This window comes from Echeneis naucrates, chromosome 18, assembly GCF_900963305.1.
Source record: "Echeneis naucrates chromosome 18, fEcheNa1.1, whole genome shotgun sequence".
Classification (NCBI taxonomy): domain Eukaryota; kingdom Metazoa; phylum Chordata; class Actinopteri; order Carangiformes; family Echeneidae; genus Echeneis; species Echeneis naucrates.
In genome coordinates, this window is record NC_042528.1 from 123,054 (window position 1) to 141,602 (window position 18,549).

Consider the following 18,549-nt stretch of genomic DNA (forward strand, 5'->3'; position numbering starts at 1 on the left):
ACACAACAACACAACAACTACTGAGGCAGGAGTCAGGTCTGAGGGAGACGCACACAGACACACAACAACACAACTACTGAGGCAGGAGTCAGGTCTGAGGGAGACGCACACAGACACACAACAACACAACAATGAAATGATAAACTGAAATGATAAAACCCTTAGCCCTTATTTTTTTTTTCTCCTGTGGGCCTACAGGCTGAAGGGAGGGTCACACAATGTCCTCTCCCTGTGACATTAATGACCAAAAAACGTAATCATTTATAATTATGAACGATGAAGCTAAAGGATATATAAACATATTTAAAATTTTTATTTAAGTTCTTATTTACATTATTAAAAGCTCTACCTCAAAGGTACCTCTGACAACACTGAAAGTGTCTCTTCGTTGATCTCCACCTGTGGAACAGTTTAAGAGAAATGAATAAAGTGGATTCATGACAGCAAACAAAGATGAGAGTACATAGAAACTTTGACAGTCACTCTGTGTGGGGGTCAGTAAGGAAATACATTTACATCCAGTAAGTGTGCTGGATGTTTGAGCACCTCTACAGTGTCTCCTTCAACTGTAAATTAGATTAAGACTTGTCTCATCTGAGAAACAATAAATACACATTTAGTATTTTACCAACAAAGCACTTATACATCCCCTGGACAGAGAATTGCTGCTGGGAGCTGCCAGCTCCAGGGTCTGACTGAATACCTCCTTGTATACTCAGAATTCCTATCAGAGTTTTCTGAGTGTATATCAGAGTTAGTACTCAGTACAGATAAAATCATTATCCTGGGAGATTTCAATATACATGTTGATGTAGAAAGCGACAGCCTTAGTTCTGGGTTTCTTTCCCTACTAGACTCAATTGGCTTTTCCCAGCACGTGAATGAACCCACTCACTTCTACAATCATATCCTTGATCTTGTTCTAACTTATGGCATTGAAATTGACAAGCTAACAATTCTTCCCCAAACTCTCTACTGACTGACCATTACCTTATTACATTTGAGTTTACTTTAATGGGCTCCACAGCATTGAGGAATAAATTCAGCTATAGAAGATGTTTATCTGAAGCTGCTGTGGCTAAATTTAAAGAGAACATTTGGTCATCATTCCCAACAATGCCATATCTAAATTCAAATGAGGATTTCTCCCATACGCAGGTTGATGACCTTGTGACTAGCACTATGGCCACACTGCGTTCGAATCTTGATAATGCCGCCCCTCTCAAAAAGAAAGTATTCAATCTGAGGAGGATGGCTCCCTGGTATAATTCCCAAATCTGTGCCTTAAAGCAGACATCAAGGAAATTAGAAAGAAATTGGCGTTCCAGTAAGTCAGAAGAGTCTCACAGAGCCTGGAAAGACAGCCTAAAAACATATAAAAAAGCTCTCTGCAGTGCTAGAAGTTCATATTACTCAGCACTAATAGAAGAAAACAAGAACAACCCCAGGTTTCTCTTCAGCACTGTAGCCAGGCTGACAGAGAGCCATAGCTCAGTTGAACCAGTGATCCCCTTAGCTCTAAGCAGTGATGATTTTATGGACTTTTTTCTAATCAAATCAAATTTATTTGTATAATGCCAAATCATAACGTTACATCAAGGCAGTTTACATATAGAGCATATTGAGTTCCGAAAGTGTTCTCGCACATTTGTTTGATGAAGGATGCAGGAGACGTCCAAATCAATTTCATATATTTTATTTGAACACTAACAGTAAAATAGACTATAAAAAAGAGATGGTTCACAGAGCTCTGGACCAGACTATGTTTCCCTGACAAGCAGACAACTCCAGCTTCAGTTCATGAAGTCTGATGCTCTGTCTTTCCCTGGTCCAGCTTATGTTATGGTTATACAAAGGAAATGAGGTATGTGAGTGTAGTCTTCTCCGGGTTGCACACTTCCTCTTCGTATTCTCTGGCTCCATTCCTGCAATCAGCCCTCAGTGGGTGTTAACGGTCCCTGTTTTCTGTGGATGAGGAAGGAGAACAGACACAAACCACAAACCCAGAAGCCCAATATATCTCCTTCATTTAGTAATAAAAAGCTCATGTTTATAATATACTGTGTATAGCTATTTCATATAAAAACACGTAAAAGATATAAAATTAGATATAAAACAATATGTAGTTTATTAGGTTAAAACAGCATGATTATCAACCATACAAAAGTATGTAAATAGCATAAAGTCAGACATCCCAACATAAAATGATTTAAACAGACCAACAGATCCCCCGATGAGCAAACACTTGGCAACAGTGGCAAGAAAAAATTCCTTTAAGAGGCAGAAACCTCGAGCAGAACCAGGCTCAGGGGGGGCGGCCATCTGCCTCGACCGGTTGGGTTGAGAGTGGGAGAAAGAGAGAGAGAGAGAGAGAGAGAGTGAGAGAGTGAGATAGGAATTGGAGGGGGGGGGGGTGTAGGCAGGAACACGTTGCTGCATGAAGTTCATGGAGTTGAGTCATGAAATATGGGACCAGCAGGTGTTGCAGGAACATGGGATGGAGATGAGTCACCACCTGCAGGATGAGGACAGGGAGAGAGAGGAGAGGAACTGGGAGAGACAGAGACTTTGGCAGAACATGGTTAGTAAATGCAGTATAAATGCTTAGAACTGGGTGAAACTGTGTTTTTTAAGAAGGATGGTTCTTATCAGCGCATGCAAGGGGGGGGTGTTTTGATAAGTACAGTTTTCTCTGCTTGTTGTGGTTCCTTCGGTGGACATGGTTCTATCTGATTCACTGTAAAACACAATTAAATGGTTATTAGGCAATCACAACATCACAGAGCACACAAACAAATGAACTAAGAAAAGAAAATTTTCATGCATATGTTGACTGGCTGTGGAAAATCAGAAATGAATGACTGTGGACTGTGTATGAAGTTTCTTTTTCTTTTTACAGAACACTTATAGGCAACAACCAAGCACAAAGATTACGTTGCTCGGTTCCGGTGGTTCATCTTCCAGGTGGTGCTGTTGTTACATAACTGCAATAGTTCCTTGTCCGGTGTAATTTCTATCTCAGCCAAGCTATCTTGTAGCTGTGAAGTCCTCTTCAGTTCGGCGTGTTTGCAGTCTCTTGTTTGATCAGAATATCCAATTTCTTATTATATCAATCTTTGTGTCCTTGTTGGCCCAGATGTTTCAGGACCTGATAATGTTATCAGGCCGACCCGAGTGGAGGGTCAGAGAAGGGTACCTCTCTGCGGGGTTAGGAAGGTTTATGCTGATTTGTGGCATGAACTGGAATTTATTGTTTGATAAAGATGCAGGATGGCACTTAGCGGAGATCTGAGGAATCTCTGTGGAGCCAACAGTCTCTTTCAAGTCTGAGGGGTGTCAGAATCTCAACCACCCCCCCCTTTCCGCAGCTCACAACTATGTGGTGACATAAACAAACAGGAAGTAACACAACACACTGACTGCAGCACTTAGCAGCAAAGGGTGCTACCCATTCAGACTTTTATTTTGACACAGGAAGTTCATTGCAGCAGATCAGACAGAACTTTGTTGATTTCTAACATTGACGTGATGAAGACGAAGACGAAGATGATTATTTACATCAAGATCAGAAACACGATTCTCTGACAGCAGGACCGAAGCAGCTTACGTCTGATTGGACAATTTACAAACACACTGATGACATCATCAGCTCCAGCCAATCAGCTGCACTCGTTTCCTTTGATGAGGAAGAAGGTTCCAGCAGCGACACCAAGCAAACCGACCGTCAGACCGAGTCCACAGAACACCGCAGGTCCGATACCCGGCTGCTGCACTTCAACATCTGGGGACACAAACGGGTTAATGTGACATCTGGGGACACAAACAGGTTAATGTCACATCTGGGGACACACACAGATAGAATTGAGTTGAGTTCGACCGGACTTGGCACTTTATCCAGTCCAGTCACATTCGGCTCAATCTTCTCTGGATAAAGATGAGTTGGATGAATGAGAACATTCGGCGACGCACTGACTGATAAGCTGTTAGTTGGTTAGCTGTTGCTGGTCTGCAGTTGGTCTGTATTTAGTTGCAGTTTAGCTGTAGTTGTTTTTGGTTAGTCTGTATTTATTTGATGGCCTGTAGTTGTTTTTCGGTGCCGGTGCAGACGGTTCTCACCCCAGATTCTGGTTTTGTGTTCCTGCAGAGCTGGATGTGTCACTGAGCAGCTGTACACGTCTCCCTGCTGTGGGATGAAGTCCAGTCTGGATATCTGGTTGAAGGAAAAATCGTCGTTCGGATAAGGAACGTTGATGCTCGTTCCCTCGGTCACGTTCTTTCCGTTCTTGGTCCAGTAGACTTTGACAGGAGCTGGGTAGAACCCGGTCACGTAACAGATCAGGACGTTCTTCTGTCCGATTTCTACGTCGTCTCTACTGTAGACGATCAGGCTGGAAGGAGGATCTGAAGGGAACAAGTCAGATCACAATGATCCACCACTGAATTCTGAATGTGGCCTGAACTCTGTTAACAGTGTTGAATGTTGTGTTAAAATCCTGGACAGATAAACCGACTGTGTCCTTTTGTCACAGAAAAGCTGCAGGTTTGCTGTTGTTGTTGTTATCGCTGATGGATTCCCATTCAAAACTACTAACTTTAACTAAAGTTCACTGCACTCTGGACCTGGTCCCGGTCCAGGTCCTTAATCTGGACCAGGTCCAGATGTAGTCTGCTCAGCACACAGTAAACTTTCAGTCAGCAGATGCTGCAGGAAGTTGTTGTCTGGGAGAAAATAGTTTGAATAGATTTGTTGGGTTGTTGTTGTGATTCATATGAATCTAGTTTTTTGTGCGACTGTTGCTTTTGTTGTTGTTGTTGTTGTTGTTGTTGTCTGTGCAGGTAGATTGTTGTCATGTGTGGTTGGAGCTCATTGGAGCTGCAGTGTCCCAGTGGACCAGTCTTTTGTTGAACTCGTTCTGACTTGTTACACAACATTTAAACTTGTTACTCACTGAGGTGAAGTTGTGTGTCTGTAGTTTGTGTTGTGGATCAAGTGACTGAAGTGTTTCATGAGATGTTACCGTTTTTCAGGGGGATGTCCTTCTCAGCTTCTCTGAGGACCTTCAGGTTCTGTTTGCAGATCTGTTGACTGGCCACAGCTTGTTCATAAGTTCCCTCCACTAAGCTCATATGATCGATGAAAGGGGGCTGAGGCTCCACCCCCGTCCCTTTGACGAAGTCTGCATACCAGATCTCTTCTCCATCCAGAGAGTACATCACCTCTCCATCAGAGTCTGAACAGCCACTGATAGCAAGGTCCACATGGACAACTGGAGAGAAGACCTGGTTATTACTGACTGTCTGTTAGCTCACTGGTAGGAGTCATTGTTGTGTAACTGCGTTAGTTGTTAAACTGTCAGTTGTGTTACTATTAGTTAACTGAGTTAGTTGTTAGTCGCCAGCTGTTGAACTCTCAGTTGTGTAACTGTTAGTTGTCAGCTGTTGAATTCTCAGTTGTGTTACTGCTAGTTGTTAAACTCTGTTGTCTAACTTTATTAGTTGTCAGTTGTTAAACTCTCAGTTGTGTAACTGTTAGTCATCAGTTGTTGTTACTGTTGGTTAACTGTTAGTTGTTTAACTCTCAGTTGTGTAACCGTGTTAGTTGTCAGTTGTGTTTCGGTTAGTTACTGTGTTAGTTGTTGAACTCTGAGTTGTATAACTGTGTTAGTTGTCAGTTGTTGTTAAACTCTCAGTTGTGTTACTGTTAGTTGTTAAACTCTGTTGCGTAACTTTATTAGTTGTCAGTTGTTGTTACTGTTGGTTAACTGTTAGTTGTTTAACTCTCAGTTGTGTAACCGTGTTAGTTGTTGAACTCTGAGTTGTATAACTGTGTTAGTTGTCAGTTGTTGTTAAACTCTCAGTTGTGTTACTGTTAGTTGTCAGTTGTTGAACCCTCAGTTGTGTTATTGTTAGTTGTCAGTTGTTAAACTCTCAGTTGTGTTACTGTTAGTTGTTAAACTCTGTTGTGTAACTGTATTAGTTGTCAGTTGTTAAACTCAGTTGTGTTACCGTTAGTTGTCAGTTGTTGTTAAACTCTCAGTTGTGTTACTGTTAGTTGTTGTTAAACTCTCAGTTGTGTTAATGTTATTTACTGTGTTGTAAGTTGTTAAACTCTATTGTGTCACTTAGTTTTAAACTCTCAGTTGTATTACCGTTAGTTGTCAGTTTTTGTGTTATTGTTAGTTGTTGTTAAACTCAGTTGTGTTACTGTTAATTGTTGTTAAACTCGGTTGTGTCACTGTTAGTTGTAAACTCTCAGTTGTATTATTGTTAGTTGTCAGTTGTTGTGTTACTGTTAGTTGTTTAACTCTGTAGTTGTTAAACTCTGTTGTGTTACCGTTAGTTGTTGTTACCATTAGTTGTCAATTGTTGTTAAACTCAGTTGTGTTACCATTAGCTGTCAGTTGTTGTTACACTCAGCTCTTCAGCTCATCACTCACCTTCAGCAGAGACCCAGAGGAGGCCGGAGAGGAAGAGGAGCAGCTTCTTCATCGTGTCCATCAGCATCACCGAACTGATCGTCTGAGTTTCTGAGACAAACTGACAGAAAGTGCAGCAGCAGCTGAGCTCTACCTCCGACATCAGCCAATCACAGAGCAGAGACCTCATGATGTCATCAGTGTCCAGGCAGACAGCGACGGCAGCTGCTCACAATCTGTCGATCGTCAAAACAGCAGCTTTACAATTCTTATTTTTACAGTTTTATAGTTCACATTTATTTTGAAAGAACACTAACCTTTCAGAATAAAACACTGGATTTAGAGTCATCTGCTGAAACTTTTATTTTGAAACCTTCACACACAAACAAACAAGTTTCTTCACTCAAACTTAAATGTGTTTGTTTAAAAACTATAATAAAAACTCCAGAGATGGCAGATGAACATGGACTGCATTATATCGGGTTGTGTTTGTGTATTTGTGGTTATTTGTCGTGACATCTCAAACTAACTTGTCTAATCTGATGTTCGATGAGCTGACATGAAGATGATGATGAACTGATCAGGAGGAGGAAACATCAGCAGCAGCAGTCTGTGGTTTGTTTCCCATCAGCCACCTGGATGCGGCGTCTTTGGAAACTCCCGGCTCACTTCGACTAAAACGTTTCCTGTTTCCTGAGCAGCCAATCAGACAGCGAGCTGCTGACGAGTCATCGGTCTCTGGGAGCAGCTCGTCGGTGTGGAGCGGATTCAGATGGGACGACCTGAGTCTCCCTCTGCTGGACCGTCAGGTCCATTACACCTGAATGGCCCGTTATTAACCAGCCAATCACAACACAGGCTGCTGATGACTCAGCAGTTACCAGGAAGACAACATCTGATAAACAGCTGAGGGGGAAACATCATCTTCTTCTTGTTCTCTGGACGACATGCATCAGGAACAACTCTGTGTAACTATGGAAACCATAATGACATCAGCAGATATTCTGACACCATCAGAGCTGCTTCATTACCATGACAACGGTTGATGAGTGTCACCTGGAGGACACTTTCAGGACACAGAGGACATTTGGAGTTCATCTGGAGGACACCTGTTCTCAGGTCAGTCCACCTCCTGTTGGACCTGCAGCCTCAGGTAGAGTCAGGTGACCTGAACCAGGAACAGGTCACATGACCACGTCAGGTGGATCGATGTTCAGGCAGGTGAGCAGCAGAGGAGGAGTCACCGTGGTAACAACGTCTCTGTCTCCTCGACTGAACCTCCTCATCTCTGAAACAGACACAGAGTGTGTGTGAGTGTGTGTGTGTGTGTGTGTGTGTGTGTGTGTGTGTGTGTGTGTGTGTGTGTGTTACCTTCTGGTCTCTGGTTAGTGTGTTTCCTGCAGGTGAGAACAAGTGAGCGACACTCAACATCACTCCTGCAAACACACAACAGGAAGTGGAGCAGATTGTCATCTGAGTTGTCACACACCTGAGAGAGAGAGAGAGACAGGTGAGGATTCAGGTGGTGACATCATCAAACAGATCACACAGCTGATTTAATCATATTTATCCAGAAAGCTCCGAATCATAACTGAGTTACATCTGCAGGTCCAGAACAAACCAAAGAGGAGACACAGAGGTGGGAAAACCTGAGACCTCCGACAGAACCAGGTGGGAGCACAGAAAGAAACCTGATCTGATCTGAATTTGATAAACAGGAAGTGGTGCTGACCAGGTGGTGACCCCGGGGGTAGACTTTGATGTGACCTTTAACCCTGAGGGCCCTCTGGAGCCCCTCCCACTGAGAATCAGCCAATCCCAGCAAAGAACGAACCAGAACACCTGAGAACCAGACGTGAGCCTCACCTGTCCCGTCATCGATCACCAATCTGATCAATAAACACAGATCAATACATCGATCAGCAATCTGATCAATAAACACACAGATCAATACATCGATCACCAATTTGATCAATAAACACACAGACCAATACATCGATCACCAACCTGATCAATAAACACACAGATCTTACTTTGCTTTGGACTGAAACACCGAAGAGGTTGAGCAACACTGAGAACTGGAACAAAACTGGAGAGAGAGAGAGAGATTTTATTTTATAAGAGGTTTGATTGATTTCTTTCCCGCTCTGTCAGATATTGATCAGCAATCACAACAAAGAATAAAAAAAAAAAACTCCCAAAAATAAAAGTCTTAAAAACAAATAGAACTAAATAAAATTTCTAACCCAAAGAGTTCAGTTGGACTGAACCTACAACACTCTGGACCGATCAGCATCTGGACCACGTCCTCTGACCTTTGACCCCTGACTCTGTTTCCCCCTCTTTCCAGAAGGAATAAAATGAATCTGTGTCTAAACATGTGAAGTGTCCCTGCGGACAGAAAGACAGACGTCCCCCCATCAGCTCCTCCTGGACCTGACAGTGATGAAGACATCAGCTGGAATCAGGAGTTGATGTCTGAAAGCCGCCGTCTGTCTTTTTATCTGTTTTTGTCTGTTTCAGTCTGTTTATCTGTTTTTATCAGTTTGTTTGTTCATCTGTTTTTATCTGTTTCAGTCTGTTCATCTGTTTTTGTCTGTTTCAGTCTGTTCATCTGTTTTTGTCTGTTTCAGTCTGTTTATCTGTTTTTAATCAGTTTCAGTCTGTTTATCTGTTTTTATCAGTTTCAGTCCGTTCATCTGTTTTTATCTGTTTCAGCCCGTTCATCTGTTTTTATCAGTTTCAGTCTGTTTATCTGTTTTTATCAGTTTCAGTCTGTTTATCTGTTTTTATCAGTTTCAGTCTGTTTATCTGTTTTTATCAGTTTCAATCTGTTTATCTGTTTTTGTCTGTTTCAGTCTGTTCATCTGTTATCAGTTTCAGTCCGTTCATCTGTTTTTATCTGTTTCAGTCTGTTTTTATTCGAATCCGTCTGAGTTTGTGTGGAAATGTCTCCGTCAGATTTGGGCCAAAGGAAACATCCAGAAGTTCCCACCAGTAAGTTTGAACAGTCCTTAAACTCGGCACAAACTCCTTTACAGGAAAAACACACAAACGTCTGTCCTCCCTTTGATTTTACTACACTGTGTGTGTCAGGTGTGCGTCTGTGTGTACCTGTGTGTACACACTCCCACACAGTGAGCAGCTCCACTGTAGCTGTAGAAACAGGAAACACACCATGTGACCTTTGACCCGACCCACAGTGCGCCTCTGCTCCCTGCTCCGAGCCCACAGACCCAGATGCATCATGGGAGCAGGAGGAGGACGAGCAGAGCTGAAGACAAACAATCAATCAATAAACCAATAAATAAAATATAAACAATAAACAGAAGTTATTTTGATACCTGGAATCTCCCAGTGACATCACCGTGACCGAGCTGACAGGAACAAGACTGCAATACACACTTCCTGTCCTGGAAAACACACACACACACAGACACAGGTAAATACCCACCTCCTCTTTTGGATCACACACATACAAATACACACTTCCTGTTTGAATGTGTGTTACCTGGACAGCTTCCTCTGGAAAGCGGACAGCAGCAGTGTGTTGCCTGGCAACAGGCCAGGTGGGTAGAGGGTGTGGCCAAAGTCCATGTACACCTGGAGACTCCTCCCACTCTGGTCAGACATCGTGAGGCGAACACCTGAGAAACAGACACACACCACACTTAACCTGAGTACAGGTCAGTGTGTTTGTTTTTGTGTACCTGAGTTTGTGTGTCTGTACCCGAGTTTGTGTGTCCAGAGTCAGTCCTGTCATTCAAACTGGTCCTGTCAGTCACCACACCCTGAAAACACACCAGTTCTAAACTGCGCACACACACACACACACAGTTAGTGGTTCAGTCTCAGGAGACTCTGAACTTCAACACTCAGTGTGTTTACATGTCCAGTTAACTGGAGCTGGTTGTAGCTCGATTAAGAAATAAAGAAAAAAAGATGGTGAGCTAGCAGGTTAGCTTCTGTATCCGTCCAAACATGAGCTTTAGCTGCAGACTTTGCCATGTTCACGTGTTAGTAGTTAGCCAGATTTCTTTGTCTGACCTCCGACGTTTACGTTTTAAATGCCATTCGAATTCCGGGTGTAACTTGGCACAAAACGTAGTTATGCAGCAACATCTGGGTGTGTTAGACCGACTATTATGAATTCTATTTGAGTCGAGCTAACATATTTACATGTACTTTAAAAGTCCAGTTTTGGTCGGACTAAAGCAATAATTGTGTTGTCTAAAAAAGTTTTATTTACCTGGAGTCCAAAACTTCAGACACAGACAGGACTGTGGGTGAGAGAGCCTGGGGGGAAGGAGAGGTGGGGGGGTCTTTAGTTGGACTCTTTTTTTTTATAAGCAGCACCAAATGATGTCATCAGTTTCACACGTCTCCATTTTAGAAACTGATTTTTAATAAAATCAAACAGAACACTGTTGTTTGACACGAGACCAGCGCCCCCTGCTGGTCACCAGAGTCTCTGATTCCTTACTAAGGAGCCCTTCGGTCCTCATAAGACACCTCATCTTTAATCCGGTCAGCCTTGGTGGTTCCTCTGTTGATGAAGTCCTGGTCCAGCCACGTCTACAGTTCATCTCAGCTTCAGGATCCGTTTCTCACAGTCCAGCTGTCCAAAGATCAACGACGGTCCAAACTTCTCCAGAAACGCTCCCTGTTTTAAAGAGTCCTTCATCAAAGAGGGTTCGTCATAGGAGGAATGGTTCGGGTTAGACCCCCCCGGTCTTCTTAAATGTTGGACTGCAGCCTGAGGACCTTCTTCCTAACTCACTGTGCCCCCCATCACAATGAAGCAGCACAGACCTGTGGGGGTTCAGTAAGAAATGGTCTGTGATCGGCTGATAAGGAGAACTGTCTGTCTGTACGATAACTCCACCCCTCTGACCTCCCTCCACCTTCTCACCCTTCTTCTTCCGTTTTAAACTATCTGGGAGTTCAGAGATCTGCAGGCCAAACTCCAGCAGTCTCACTCATCGTCCTGTTTTCAGTGAATTACTGACCTTCTGTATGTGCAGAGATGATTTGGTTCACTGATTCCTGACATGGAGAGTCTCTTCTGGGTTCAATTAAACAACCACGTCCACTCTGTGTCTGTTCGGCATTATGATCCAATTACAATCCCCAAGGACACGATGCTTTCTCACTCTGTTTCTGACTTTTCATCGTCGTTTAGTTCTTGTTTGAGTTTCATCATTAATGTTTCTCACTTTGTAAATTTCCTGCTTGGTCTGATCGCCGTTTCCTTCGCTGCACATCAATGTCGAAAAGTGTTGCTTGTCTGATAAAAAAAAATCTAATACTTGGACATCTTTCATGGTTTCTGTTGTTTTTAAGAATTTTCTACAGGACAAGTAGCGCTCGGCACAACATCAGCCATGTTGTCTGCTGAGTAAACTGCCCGATGACCAGCAGGAGGCCAGACGTGCTCCTAAAAACTCTGACAAACACACAAAAAGTCTGTTAAATCCATTAACACTAATAATCGATTTGTCAGGTTTTTGTTACTTCACACAGAAGTGATCACATTTTCTAACACGGGGGAGGAGTCTGTGTGTTACCTTTCTGCAGGTGTGGAGCAGCAGTGGGCGTGTCAGAGTGTGGAACCTCCAATCAGATCTGACTTGAAGGGAGGAGTCAGAGTGTGTGCTCCGCCCAGAAACATCACAACCAATCAGAATACTGGGATCCTGACACACACACACACACACACACACACACACACACACACACACACACACACACACACACACACACACACACCTTCAGCACCTGTCTCAGTGGGGGAGGAGGAGCTGAAGGTCATAGCTCCTCCTCTTCCTCCCTCCAGATGTTTCAGGTAACTTACCTGAATGTTCAAAACCACAAGTCTGTAGAAACATCCAGCCTGAAGGAGCGGGAACCAACGAACACACACACCTGAGAACAGCAGCACCACCTACACAAAGAGGGACACACACCTGAGAACAGCAACACCACCTACACAAACACAGAGACAAAGACCAATAGAGAGAGACACACACAGTGACACACAGAGCCCTTACACATTATCTGAAGGAGTATTGGGTGACCACACCCCCCACAACAGGTGTGTTTCTCACCTTCTCCTCCTCCCCGATCGTCTCCCTGTCAGTCATTGGCTCGTTCTTTGGGTCCCGCCCCCAGCTGACCACTGGACCAATCAGAGCAGCTTGGAGGGAGAAGTGCAGAACCAAACATGAACCACCTCGGTCTGACTCCGCCCCTGCGTTCCTCCAGGCCACGCCCTCCTTCTGCTCAACCCTGAGCACCACGGAAACACAGGGTTGGGAAGCACCGCCCACAATAGGCATCGTCCTGGCAACAGAGGAGACTTGTTTTTCTCTCCTCCTCTTCCTCCTGTCTGAGAGATCCCCTTCTGACTCCTCCCCTTTTATTCTCAGGTGTGTTGCCATGGTGACAGATGGACTCAGGATATAGAGGTGGTCCAGAGAGAACTGCAGGTAAACTCTGAAATACACAAAAACAAACACATTAAAATTTGTATGTGTGTGTGTGTGTGTGTCTGTGTGTGTTTGTACCTGCAGTGTTTGTGTGTGATGAACTGGTCCTGGTCCAGGTGTTGGTAGGAGGGGAAATCTGATTGGAGGAATCTCTCCGTTACCATGGTGAACTGATGGACACACACCAGACAACCTACAAACACACACAGAAATAAATTTACCCTGCAGTCTGTGACCTTTGACCTCTGTGTGTGTGTGAGAGCTGTACCTATCCAGGCCGTGTTGAAGGCTGATCTCTGACCTTCCTCCTCCTCATTGGTTTCCGTGACGACACAGGTGATGGTTGCTGTGGCGTCCCTGAGCTGCAGACTGTTTTTGTGTTCAGAGGTGGAGGACGGAAGCTCCAACACCCCCACCAGCAGGGGGCGGCACCTGTCAGAGGTCAGAGGTCAGGGGTTACCTGCTCTGATTGGTCAGTGAGGTGACCTCAAGTCAAAGGTCACAGTTTACCTGTCGGGCTCTCTGCTGTCGAGGTCTGAGCTCCGGATTCTGTAGGACCAGGCCAGAGCTGCGTTGATCTCAGACCCGGTCAGACCTGATCCAGCAGGAGGCAGCAGAGAGCTGAGGGACACGGTCCAACTGTCCAACTGAAGGGACTGACTGAGCTCTGACACACTGAGGAGCTGAGGGACACCAGGGTCCACCCTGTACTGTGGGGACAAAGAGAGAGAGAGAGGGAGACAATGAGGGGACACTGAGAGGACACAGAGAGAGAGAGAGAGAGAGAGAGGGAGACAATGAGGGAACACTGAGGGGACAGAGAGAGAGAGAGAGAGGGAGACAATGAGGGGACACTGAGGGGACAGAGAGAGAGAGAAACTTTTAAAAAAACTTGATTTTAGAACTTACTGATAGCTCATTCTTAATAACTTTTTCAAGTAAGTCAAAAAGTCTTAAAAAAGACACAAGAAAACAAAAGTCAGAAAATTAAATGAATAAATAAAAAGGACAAAAACAAAACCAGCCTCTCCACCCACTCCTTCAGGAGGTCCAACAGTCTTGGCAGGCGGGGGCAGGACAGCACCAGGTGTTGGAGGGTTTCAGGTTCAGGGCAGAAGGGGCAGTTCTCCTCAGTGCCGGGGTCCAAGTGAGCTCTGCCGGAAGGCTCCCTTTGTTAAAGGACACCTTAGAAACATCCAACAGATCGTGTCCCAGTAAATCCAAAAGTGTTTAAAAAAGTCAGCAGGCAGCCCGTCCACTTGGGTGATGGCCGAGGTCAGTTCCGGGAGTCCAGCAGCTCTGCAGCAGCGTCCATATCACAGTCCTCCGCCCGGAACAGGTCAGAATAATAATCCGCAGCATGCAGCAAGTTAGCCTCCCGTACGGCAGACAGAGACACACCATCCTCTTCCTCTGGGCCTCGGCCTTTTCCAAACCAAAGAAGAAGGTGGTCGGAGCGTCCATATCCTTCAGTCTGGTGAAGCGAGCTCGGACCAGAGCTCCCTTGGCTCTCTCATTCAGAAGGCCGCTCAGCTGCTGTCTCCTGGAGGTCAGGGTCTCAGCGCTGGCTGGGGACTCCAGCTGCTCCACAGCCCTCCTGGTGTTGGTGGTTGAGTAGGCCGTGTACTTCTGGCAGAAAACCCCGATCTGCCCCTTTCCCACCTCCCACCACTGACTAATGGAGGGGAAATCCTCCTTTCTGGACTTCCAATAAAACTAAAAGAGTTTAAGATTTTTACAAAATGTATTGTCCATAATGCCAGAATAGTGATGATTTCTGGGTAGGGGATAAAAACAGCGATGGTCTGTAAACCACACAGGCAGGATGCTACTGTTCATAATACGGGGCTGGTAGCAGCTGGTCCAGAAAAGAGGAGGACTGAGGGTGGGGCTCCTGTCCCGTCCTGTCCACCCAATCTGTGCAGCAGTTCCAGTCCCCCCCCAGAAGAACAACCCCCCCCTGGTTACATCTGCCAAGCCCGTCTTTCAGCCGCTGTAACAGAGCGAGGCGTTCAGGGCCGTGGTTTGGAGCATATATGTTAAAAAAGTTAAAAACCAAAGTCCCTATCTCAGCCCTGACCACGAGCCCCCCCCCATCTCAGAACTGGATAAAATGTTTGCAGCTACAGTGGGAGAGAATAAAGAAGCCACTCCAGCACTTACATTGGTGCTGTGGCTAATGACGTATTGCCCCCCCCCACCATAAGCCCCAGTCAGCTTCATTAACAGGGTCACTGTGGGTTTCCTGTAAGAACACCACATCCAGTTTTTTGTCCCTGACTACCTCTGACAGTAGAGCTCTCTTTTCAGCGCTCCTTCCTCTGTTAATATTAAGAGACCCTGCATCAGAGGGGAGGGGGGACAGACAGACAGACAGAGAGACACCCTGTGTTGTGTGTTCGTTGTTCCTTATCTGGTCACTCTGAGGGGACACTGAAGGAAAAAGGGACAAACTGTCCTTATGATGAATTGAAGTCAAAAAGGTATTTCTACCTGAGACAGAGGACAGATGTGCGGCTCGTCCAACATTTCTGAGTAGATGTCTCTCCGTACTCGTCCTCCGACTCTCCACACAAACTCCATCAGCTTCCAAGACAACAGACACACACACTGCTGCTTTGGGTTGGAGACAAGACTGGGGGGGGGCAGAAGGGGCGGAGCTTATTGGCACAGTCAATGATGTTCACCTGGTTGTCCTCACTTTAAGCATCTGTTCTCACCTGTGTGCGAGCCGTGAGCTCAGGTGACACGCCCACAGGTATTCAGACACGCCTCTGTTCTTGTCCAACAGTAACCGTGGTAGCGCTTCATGGCCCGGACAGGTGGAGCCAGGTGAAATCCCGCCCAACCTGCTGAAGCTAGTGACCCTGAGGCTGGAGCGTAGGCAGGTGCAAAGCATGCTGGGAGGAAAGTCAGGGCAGGGCCGGTACAGGAAGTGGACGTGGTGGAGCTGCAGGCAGGATGTTCAATCCAACTTTATTAACACCTGGACATTTGACGGCGGCTCACCTGTCCAGACTCACCTGCACACAGTCCCCCGCTCTCAGTGTCCTCCTCAGACTCGGCTGATAGGCCAGGCACAAACCCACCTCCCTGTCCAGGACATACAGCCCCGCCCCCTCACTCACCACCTCAGTCACAGTGCCCTATCAGAGGAGAGGGGCGGGGCTTACTAAACTGAAAATTTAACAATGAATAACTTTCAACCAATCAGGGCACAGTGTTGTTTCACCTGGTAACTGATGATTCTGGACTGTTTCACCCTCACACCTGACCAAACGCCTCTCCCAGGCTCCGCCCCCTCACAGTCACCGTCGTCTGCATGTTGTGACTTCACTGACAGGGGTGTGTCTGACTGAGACTCGGCTTGTGTGTCTCCAGCTGTGTGTGTTAGTGTGTTGTTGGTGTGTAGTTCAGACCGGTCGGTCACACACAGGAGTTTGTTTCCTCTCCAGCCTCGTAGGACACACACACGCAGTGCCGTCACACACACACTCTGACCAACACACACACACTGAGACCACCACAACCTGCCGCTGTCCTGCACACAGCAAACACAACGATTACACAACCAATCCGATCAAAATGGGTCTGAACACGGACACAGGAAGTGCTGTCCAACCTTTACGAGGACAGGGACGGTGTGTTTGTCCTCCGTCAGCGTGAAGATGAAGAAAGTCGATCCGGACACCACCAGGAGAGGAAAAACTGAACCCACATCTCCAAAGACAGACAACCGCTGTCCCCTCACCCTGAGACAGAGACAGGCAGAGTCAGAGAGGGAGAGACAGGCAGTGTCAGAGAGGGAGACAGGTAGAGAGAGAGAGGGAGAGAGGGAGAGGGAGAAACAGGCAGAGTCAGAGAGGGAGACAGAGAGGAAGACAGAGAGAGAGAGAGGGAGACAGGCAGAGTCAGAGAGGGAGAGACAGGCAGTGTTAGAGAGGGAGACAGAGAGGAAGACAGGCAGAGACAGAGACACAGGCAGAGAGAGAGGGAGAAACAGGCAGAGACAGAGAGGGAGACACAGACAGGCACAGAGACAGACAGGCAAAGACAGAGACAGACAGACAGAGTCAGAGAGGGGAGACAGAGACAGGCAGAGACAGAGAGGGAGAGACAGGCAGTCAGAGAGGGAGACAGACTAACGTCCTCTCTACCTGTTGGACAGTACACCTGCAGCCTCTCTCACTCCAACTGCTCTGAGGGGCTCCGCCCCCCCTGTTGCACCAGCAGCCAATCCCAGCTCAGGAATGGGACACAGCAGCACAGGAGAACCAATCAGCTCCACATACCCTGCATCCTGCCCCATTGAATTGTGGGGGATGTAGTTCCAGTGAGGGAGGAAGACCAGGCGGTTGAGCCACTGAGGAGAGGGAGACAGGAACTGCAGAGACAGACAGGTGAGGCTGCAGCTGATGGACCAATCACAGAGCAGACTCCTGATGAGCTCACATTCACCTCACACCTGACGCTCCCGCTGCTGTCCATCAGCCTCCACTCTCCGCCCTGCCCCTCTTTCAGGCAGCCAATCAGCAGCAGGTTGACCTGCGGCAGAACCGTACTGTGAGGCAGAGAGAGCTCCGCCTCCCTTACCCCCACTCGCTGCTGATTGGTGCTCCAGGACAGGTGACTGACACAGGCCAGGTGCTGCCTGGAGACCAGCTCAGAGACAGACACCAGCCTAGAGACAGAGGTCAAGGGTCAGAGATATAGATGAACAGAGAGGGAGCAACAGACAGACAGACCTGTCTCACCTGTAGCTCACAGGAAGTGTGTGTGTGAGCGTCCTGTTCTCCTGCAGTGTTTTGACCACACGCACACTCAGTGACACACAAACATCCGAGGACACCTCTGCTCCTGAAACACACAACAGAGTCAACATCTGGAGCTGCCCTTTGACCTCTGACACAGCTGTCTGCAGCTAACCTGGGCTTCTTCAACACTGGAATCTGATTGGATAACCAACCTGTCAGTGACTCATCAACAGTGGGAGGGGCGGGGCCAGTAAACATCGGGCACAGCTGTTGTGTGATGACACTGAATATTTCCTTTAACCACGTGACCTCCTGCAGGAAGAAAGCTGATGAGTCAATAAAACAACTGTCACAAACACACAACTGGAACACATTAGACCAACAACCTGTTGTGAGTGTGTCTCTCTCTCTCTCACACACACACACACACACACACACACACACACACACACACCCTACGGTGCTGAACGGAGGACTGACCGCCTCACTGCGGGGACTGAACCGGTCCAGGAACCGCTGAACGGAGTCCATCTGTCCCGGTCTGTGTGGATCCCGTAAGACCTGACGGACCGACGAACAGCCTTCTGTTGTCAACACGCTGCCGCCAAAAACTCACACAGCTTCCGGTTCAACTACGGTGACTGAAAAGGGGCAAACCAGCTTCCGGCGCACTGAGTGCAGAGCAGGAACCTGAAGGACCATCAATCGATACATCGATCTATCGATCATTCACTCAATCAAGCAATCATTCCCGAGTAAGGGGAGGTAAAGTCAGTGTGTGTCACGGTTCGTGACGTCATTCCGGTGACAGATACCCGGCAGTAACTGATCCTGCACTGTGGACCTGGTCCTGATCTGAGCAGGTCCTGCTGGTTCTGATCAGAGTTCTGA

At 46.5% G+C, this 18,549-nt stretch overlaps 2 protein-coding genes across 5 annotated transcripts; both read right to left on the reverse strand.

Annotated features, from left to right (window-relative positions):
• Positions 1-3,420: 3,420 nt before the first annotated feature.
• On the reverse strand, positions 3,421-6,591 carry LOC115059105 (H-2 class II histocompatibility antigen, A-U alpha chain-like). Its single transcript, XM_029526699.1, has 5 exons — positions 6,438-6,591; positions 5,019-5,267; positions 4,108-4,401; positions 3,956-3,972; positions 3,421-3,764 (listed from the first exon to the last, which is right to left on the reverse strand). The coding sequence occupies exons 1-5, from the start codon at positions 6,577-6,579 to the stop codon at positions 3,660-3,662; spliced, it is 807 nt and encodes a 268-aa protein (XP_029382559.1). The 5' UTR covers positions 6,580-6,591; the 3' UTR covers positions 3,421-3,659.
• Positions 6,592-6,754: 163 nt separating this feature from the next.
• On the reverse strand, positions 6,755-18,458 carry ctc1 (CTS telomere maintenance complex component 1). 4 transcript variants are annotated; one of them, XM_029526694.1, is made up of 25 exons: positions 18,139-18,454; positions 17,871-17,970; positions 17,659-17,761; positions 17,363-17,585; positions 17,062-17,288; positions 16,527-16,656; positions 16,137-16,445; positions 15,928-16,050; positions 15,625-15,854; positions 15,398-15,539; positions 13,415-13,614; positions 13,173-13,336; positions 12,983-13,097; positions 12,524-12,911; positions 12,271-12,360; positions 11,984-12,112; positions 10,666-10,712; positions 10,147-10,229; positions 9,928-10,063; positions 9,761-9,829; positions 9,531-9,690; positions 8,450-8,505; positions 8,149-8,305; positions 7,788-7,905; positions 6,755-7,704 (listed from the first exon to the last, which is right to left on the reverse strand). In XM_029526694.1, the coding sequence occupies exons 1-25, from the start codon at positions 18,187-18,189 to the stop codon at positions 7,601-7,603; spliced, it is 3,654 nt and encodes a 1,217-aa protein (XP_029382554.1). In that variant the 5' UTR covers positions 18,190-18,454; the 3' UTR covers positions 6,755-7,600. The 4 variants fall into 4 exon arrangements, with proteins under 4 accessions (XP_029382554.1, XP_029382555.1, XP_029382557.1 ...); XM_029526695.1 differs by lacking the exon at positions 6,755-7,704 and having other exon boundaries at positions 8,283-8,305; positions 18,139-18,457; XM_029526697.1 differs by lacking the exon at positions 6,755-7,704 and having other exon boundaries at positions 7,791-7,905; positions 8,283-8,305; positions 9,531-9,572; positions 18,139-18,458.
• Positions 18,459-18,549: the final 91 nt, after the last annotated feature.